This window comes from Schistocerca serialis, chromosome 6 (genome assembly GCF_023864345.2).
Source record: "Schistocerca serialis cubense isolate TAMUIC-IGC-003099 chromosome 6, iqSchSeri2.2, whole genome shotgun sequence".
NCBI classification, from domain to species: Eukaryota; Metazoa; Arthropoda; class Insecta; order Orthoptera; family Acrididae; genus Schistocerca; species Schistocerca serialis.
The window spans coordinates 562,520,437-562,528,272 of record NC_064643.1 but is presented as its reverse complement, the minus strand read 5'-3'; the positions used below and the strand labels follow the sequence as shown (position 1 = coordinate 562,528,272).

Here is a 7,836-nt window from a genome sequence, read left to right as displayed (position 1 = left end):
GTCATAAGTCCCCTAGAACTTAGAACTACTTAAACCTAACTAACCTAAGGACATCACACACATCCATGCCCGAGGCAGGATTCGAACCTGCGACCGTAGCGGTCGTGCGGTTCCAGACTGTAGCGCCTCTAACCGCTCGGTCAATCCGGCCGGCTCCAGTATTAGAATCGGAATTTAGAAGAGCTTTGGAAGACTTAAAATTAAATAAGGCAGAAATAAATAGATAACGTCCCATCGGATTTTCTAAAGTCATAGTGGTAAGTGGCAGCAAAACGATTATTCACGCTGGTGTGTAGAATGTATGAGACTTGAGGTATACCATTAACTTACGGAAAAAATCATCCACACAATACCCAAGATTGGAAAAGCTGACTAGTGTAAGGGTTGTCGCACAGTCAGCTTAACAGCTCATGCATCCAAACAGCTGACAAGACCAATGTACAGAAGAATGGGAAAGGAAATTGACGATGTTAAATGACGGTCAGTCTGGTATTATGAAAGGTAAAGGCACCAGACAGGCAGTTATGACGTTGCGGTTGATAATGTAAGCTAGATTGAAGAAAAAACAAGACACATTCGTAGAATTTATCGACCTGGAAAAAGCGTTCGAAAATGTAAAATGGTGCAAGATGTTCGAAATCCTGAGAAAAATAAGGGTAAGTTATAGGGAAAGACGGGTAATACACAATATGCGCAAGACCCAAGAGGGGACAATATGAGTGGAAGGCCACGAGAGAAATGCACGGGTTAAAAAGTGTATAAAACATGGAAGCAGTCTTTCGCCCCTGCTGTGCAATCTGTACGTCAAGGAAGCAATGGCTGAAGTAAAAAAATGTTTCAAAAGTGGGATTAAAATTCAAGGTGAAAGGATATCAGTGTTAAGATTCGCCATCACAAAAAGTGAAGAAAAATTACAGGACCTGAGTAATGAAATCAATAGTCTTCTGAATGCAGAATATGGATTGATAGTCAATCGAAGAAAGACGAAAGTAATGAGAAGTAGCAGAAATGCGAACAGCGACAAACTTAACATCATACTTGGTGATCACGAAGTAGGGGAAGTTAAGGAGTTCTGATACATAGGCAGCAAAATAACGCATGACGAACAGTTCAAGGAGAACATAAAAAGCACACTAACACTGTCAAGCCGGCCGGTGTGGCCGTGCGGTTCTAAGCGCTTCAATCTGGAACCGCGTTACCGCTACGGACGCAGGTTCGAATCCTGCCTCGGGCATGGATGTGTGTGATGTCCTTAGGTTAGTTAGGTTTGAGTAGTTCTAAGTTCTAGGGGACTGATGACCTCAGAAGTTAAGTCCCATAGTGCTCAGAGCCATTTGAACCATTTGAACACTGTCAAAAATCGTACTCCTGGACGAGAGAAATTTAATAGTTTCAAACATAAGTCTTAAGTTGAGGAAGAAATTTCTGAGAATGTACGTTTGGAGCACAGCATTGTATGGTAGCGAGACATGAATGTTGGAAATTAGTGGGACTGATAAGGTAAGGAATGAGGAGGTTCTCCGCAGGATCGGCAAAGACAGTAATATATCGAAGACATTCACAAGAAGAAGGGACAGCATAGTAGGAAGTCTATTAAGATATCGGGGAACAGTTTCCATGGTACTAGATGGTAGAAACTGTAGAGAAAGACAGAAATTCTTATACATGCAGCAAATAATGGAAGAAGTGAGTTACAGGTGCTACTCTGAGATGAAAAGGTTGGCGCAGGAGTGGAGTTCGTGGTGGGCCGCATCAAACTAGTCAGAACACTGGTGACTCAATAAATAAAAAAAAAAATGGTTCAAATGGCTCTGAGCACTATGGGACTCAACTGCTGAGGTCATTAGTCCCCTAGAACTTAGAACCAGTTAAACCTAACACTCTAAGCGCCAAGCCCGTAAAATTTACGGGCCTGGGATCGCGCGAAAATCACCAAGCCCGTAAAATTTACGGGCCGCTACATTTAATTTCATTCAAAACACTGCAACGTTATTTCTACGGGTTTGGCCAGCGCTATACGTTTTTCAGATGTTTATTAACAAAATGCGTCCATAGATGTCACGGCAGCGCTGTAATTCATGTTAAAACTTATCTTTGCGTTCTCAGTCTGTATATCATTCAGTTGTTTGTCATCATGTTTCGGCGCGGTTTATCAGACGCAGAAATTGCGGATTTGATCAATCATAGCGACACTCTGGATAATGTAGAGAGTGATTCAGACGATTCTGAATGCAATGGTGTGTTTGAAGGTACGTATTTCCGAATTTTCCACGTAATTGTGCAGTACGCACATATCTGTTGAACATGTGTAAACGATGTATGTAGTTACACATAATGTGATATTCTTTTTAGAAGACGAGATTGATGACAGTTTGTCTTCAGATGAAGACGAGAATGATGTTGAAGGTGTTGCTTCAAATCCAGCAGCTGTGCCGTATCCGAAAGACAGTGAGTGGACTGCAGTTGACACCTACCGACCTCTGCCTGTCAACACGACACCCAGGCAGATACTAGTGGATATTGATGAGTCGAGTTCTGTACTGGATTGCAGTAAAGTGTTCCTTACTGACAGTGACGTAAATGAACTCAAGAGACAGACAAATTTGTATGCATCACAGACAATACAGAAGAAAAGAAGAGGAAATAATCTGAAGCCCCATTCAGTTTTGAGTTCGTGGAAGCCAGTGACTATAAGTGAGATGAGGCGTTTCTTGGGTATTATTTTCCACATGTGTGTTTCGAAAAAGCCAAAAATTGCGGACCATTGGAGCACTAATCCTGTTCTTAGTTGTAACTTTTGTCCCCATGTCATGAGCCGTTTGCGTTTCACTCAGATACTGTCATGCTTGCATCTTGTTGACAATTCAAATCAGAAAAAACCAGGCGAAGATGGATTTCATCCACTTTACAAAGTTTTGCCATATTATAATAATTTGAAGGAGCGATGTATCCAGGCATATCGTCCCTCAGAAAAAGTGACAATTGATGAAGGAATTTGCCCATTTCGAGGTCGTGTGAGTTTCCGTGTTTACATGCAAAATAAGCCTCATAAGTATGGACTGAAAGTATATGCTGTTGCTGAAGCCAGTAGTGGCTATGTTGTAAATTTTGAAGTTTATGCTGGTAAGCATATTGTTGACAATTCTTCGTCTGCGGTTATTTTGCGATTGTTGTCTGACAGCAGCTTGCTGAACAAAGGCCACACTGTGTATTTAGATCGATTTTATTCCAGTCCAGAGCTATTTCAGCAACTGGCAGAGAAAGGCACTGGAGCTGTTGGTACTGTGAACAAATCCAGGAAAGGATTGCCTAAAGATTTAGTATCTGCTAAGCTGAAAAAGGGCGAAATGTCTTTTCGGCGTAAAGATAATGTATTGGCAATGAAGTGGAAAGATAAGAGAGATGTGTATACATTGTCTACAAGGCATCAAGCAACATTTGGTACGCATACTAAGAGAAATGGGTCTGTAGTATTGAAACCACTTCAGGTACTTGATTACAACCTCAATAAAATTGGAGTGGATATTGGAGACCAACGCCTGCAGTACAATCCGTTCCAGCACAGAACTGTGAAATGGTGGCGAAAATTATATTTCCATTTGCTGCTTATGGGAGTATCAAATGCATTTTGGCTGTACAATGCAGTGCACAGGAAGAAAATTACAATAACAGACTTTATAACAGTGCTTGCAGTTCAGCTTGTTGAAGACGACACACTTGAATTCATTCCAAGAAATGAAGGAACTGTAGGTCGGCTAACAAAGAGACATTTTTTGCAGCACATACCTGCAACTACTAAGAAGTATGCTGCTCGTGTGTGTCACGTGTGCAGTTCCAGGAGCAAGAAACAGAGTGGCAAGGCTTCTCGCAAAGAGACACGATACGAATGTGAACAGTGTGGCGTTGCACTCTGCCTGGAACCTTGCTTTAAAATTTTCCACACTAAAAAACAATATGATTCTGTGTGAAATTTATATGTAATACTGTATACTATCAGAAACATGTAATGTAGTGCCACAATTTTGGTTAAAAATAAATCACAATTGTATTCCCTTATTCGTATGACTTTTTCTAAATTCTTAAAACATCTAAGTGATTTCTATAACTGTACCTTAAAGCTGTGCATTGTAAAGTAGTTTCTTTCACTCAGAATTAAAGTAGAAATGTGCAGCTTCAAGATGGTACCAAATTTGCCACAATCCAAACAGTAGATTTGATGCAGTAATTTTTTTAATATTGGTAAAATTGCCCGGTTTCTAGGGACGGGTGCATAAAATAGGCCTGGTACAGAGAGTGGTCCCCTAGAACTTAGAACCAGTTAAACCTAACTAACCTAAGGACATCACAAACATCCATGCCCGAGGCAGGATTCGAACCTGCGACCGTAGCGGTCCTGCGGTTCCAGACCGCAGCGCCTTTAACCGCACGGCCACTTCGGCCGGCCAATAAATAAATAAAAATAAAAAATATATTATTTCTACAGAGTTATCTCCCTAGTACTTACGTTCGTCTTTACAACATCTCTTATTGCTCTTTCTACAGATGTCCACGCCTCTTCAACTGAACTGCCTGCTGTGATATTCCTTATCGCAGTATCGAAGTCTTTAGCGAAATTCAGACGCGCCTCATTTTTCCTCAGTACTTCCGACTCCCACTTCCTTCCACTCTACTTCTTCCATGTGATTCTCTAAAACTAGAGTGTACTCTTAGCCATTATTAAATTAGCGAAGTAAAGACGCCACCCCCGCTAGCTTTGGTACTTCATCAGTAGAAAAGATGACGTCTGTATCTTTCATTCTAGATGCTCTGTTTATGGTCTGGTAACATCTTGTGTGTGAAACTGTTCTAGTGTTGGTCTTCCATTTGCTGATCTGCGACACGGTCAGCGATCCGAAGCCAAGGCTTATGGAGACCAGCATCCACTACTGAGGTCAGTAACCAACGCTGATAGGCAGTCCAAGAGTCTACCAACTCCGGTCCAGGTCAGAAGCTGCCCTTAACTCCAGCGTCGTACAGGTCTGAAGCCCCACCGGATTGGCAGGCCAGGTTCAGCATTCAGGACGACTACACGGCATCCAACATCGCGGTCCATCTGAGGGGACGACGCGGGCAGTGATTTGGGAGGTACTGAGTATTTCCTTAAAAGGCATGTGAATCAAAACTCACACATCGTGGTCACCGCTATCTCCAACCCGAGGTACCGACCGGGCGTGCCTACCTAACCAGCGGGCGGCAAAACCGCCACATCACATTGTCGTTGACTTCAACTCCAAGCTGATGCAGCGCCTTCGACAGCCGTGAATCCACTTTTGGTTTCAGCGGATTCTTCTCCAGATTACATATCCAGCAAACGACACGGTAGATGCAGCAATGACTTTTCAGTAATAATTTGAATATTTTGAATGTTGGGCTCCATAAGGTTCCCTTTCTGTGCAGCGACCGTGGAATATAAAATTGTAAAGAATGTAGCAACCAATCGGGGAAACATAATTTATTTATCTTGTTGCAAATCGATTGCGGCTGATATCAGTCATCATAGGTGAATTTTTCTAACCGATAAATGCCATAAGTAGAAGTACTGTCCTTGGCAGATTTCTATCATGAAGTGAAACGTCATATGTCAACTCTGTTGATGGCATGTAGTCGTCCTGAATGCTGACCTATGATCTTCTTAATCATTGCATGAGATACAGCTTTAAAAAAACTGAGGCTTCCCAGGAACAGCCAGGACTTGCAAGAATAGACAAAATCGTGAAAATGGAAATTGAAAGAGTTAACATATGATTTTTTGTCTCCCCCTCCCCCCAACCTTGTGTCTCAACTGTCAAATCATGACCAATATAAAATTTTGCATTAACTATGTAAGTTCATTAGATAGTAAAAGTTCCTTAAAAAAAGGTGTCCTCTGAAACACAGTGTCAGGTGGTTTGCGAAATTTAGATACAAATGTGCGAGGGCATGCTGAAAGTACTGCATCCGAATTTATAATGTGAAAACTTTTACAGTTTTACAAATAAAACAAACATTATTAAGGCTATACGCCTTTATTCTTCATATTTACATATATATCTCTCAGCGTAGTCACCCTGGTAATGAGCACATTTCCCACAAAGAGAGACCAATGTGTTGACACTGCACTGTAGAAATTCTGACTCTGTTGGCGCAGCCACAACCTCACCTCTGTTTGTACCGTTTCATCAAACCAAAATGAAGTCCTCGAAAGAGTTCTTTAAGTTTTGGAAACAGATGAAATTCGGATGAAGCGAGTCGGGACTATATGGAGGCTGATATGATCTACATACACACTCCGCAAGCCACCATTTGGTGCGTGGTGGAGGATACCCTGTACTCCCACTATTCATGTCCTTTCGTGTTACACTTCCAAACAAAGCGCCAGAAAAACGATTGGCTATATGCCTCCGCACGAACTCTAAACTCTCAGATTTTGTCTTGATGGTCAATAGAGCGAAATGTACGTTGACGGGTATCTCTAAATTTTCACAATAGTCTTCCTCGAAAAGAGCGTTACCTTCTGCCCACGGATCCCCATTTGTGTTCCCGAAGTATCTCCACAACATTCCCGAAGTATCTCCACAACACTTGTGTGTTCCTTGAACCTACCAGTAACGAATGCAGCAGCCCGCCTCTGATTTGACTCGACGTCTTACTTTAATCGGACCTGGCACGGATCCCAAACAGTCGAGCAGTATTGAAGAATAGGCCACACTAGTGTCTTATATGCTGCCTCCTTTTCTCAAAATTGCCCCTAAAAACCGAAATCGACCATTCACCTTCCCTATTCTCACATGCTCGTTCCATTTCATACCGTTTCGCAACGTTACGCCCAGATACGTAAACGACATGAATGATCAAGCAGGACACTATTAATGCTGTATTCGAACATTACGGTTTTTTCTTCCTACTCATCTGCATTAACTTACACTTTTCTACATGTAAAGCTAGCTGCCATGCATCACACTATCTAGAAATTTTGTCTAAGCCATCAGTATCCCCCTACAGTCACTCAACTTAGCCACATTCCCGTGCACCACAGCATCATCAGCAAACAACTGTAGATTACTGCCCACCCTGTACGCCATATCATTAATGTATACAGAAAATAATAGTGGTCCTATCACAGTTCTCTATGGCGCTCCTGACGATACTCTTATCTCTGATGAACACTCGCCATCATGCTGTGTTCTATAACTTGAAAAGTCTTCGAGCGACTCATATGTCTGGGGACCTATTACATACGCCGGTACGTCTGTTAATAGTCTGCAGTGGTGTACCGTATCAAACGCTTTCCGGAAATCTAGGAATAGGGAATCTGCCTGTTGCCGTTCATCCAAGGTTTTTGAGGGTATCATGTGAGAAAAGGGCAAGCTGAATTTCGCACGAGCAGTACTTTCTAAAACCGTGCTGATTCCTGGACATAAGCTTCTCGGTCTCAGGAAATTTTTTCTATTCGAACTGAATATGTTTGAAAATTTTGCAACAAACCGATGGTACGGATATTGGTCCGTAATTTTTAGGGTCCGTTGCGATAGAGTGAATCGAAGACGTCGGATTGTTGCAGGTGTCGCAGCACTCGTGTGTGGTTCCTCATGTCGTGCCGAAGCATTGTGTGCTCCATGTGTGACGACTCTTCCATTTCGAAACCCGATTACAGCAGACATTTTCTCATGCGCGGACATAGTTACGTTACACACCGCTGTGTTACTCGCTACAATCCGGAGACCTCTAGCGGAAGATGGCTGCAAAAATGTAGACATTAAGGCTGTAGACTGTTAATAATGGTTGTTTTATGTAGAAAGGCTTAATAGTTTTCACATA

General features: G+C 42.2%; 1 protein-coding gene across 1 annotated transcript; it reads left to right on the top strand.

Moving 5' to 3' along the window:
* Positions 1–2,315: 2,315 nt before the first annotated feature.
* LOC126484986 (piggyBac transposable element-derived protein 4-like) lies at positions 2,316–3,968 on the top strand. Its single transcript, XM_050108592.1, has one exon. It carries the CDS (start codon positions 2,316–2,318, stop codon positions 3,966–3,968), a length of 1,653 nt encoding a protein of 550 aa, XP_049964549.1.
* The last annotated feature ends 3,868 nt before the right edge of the window (positions 3,969–7,836 follow it).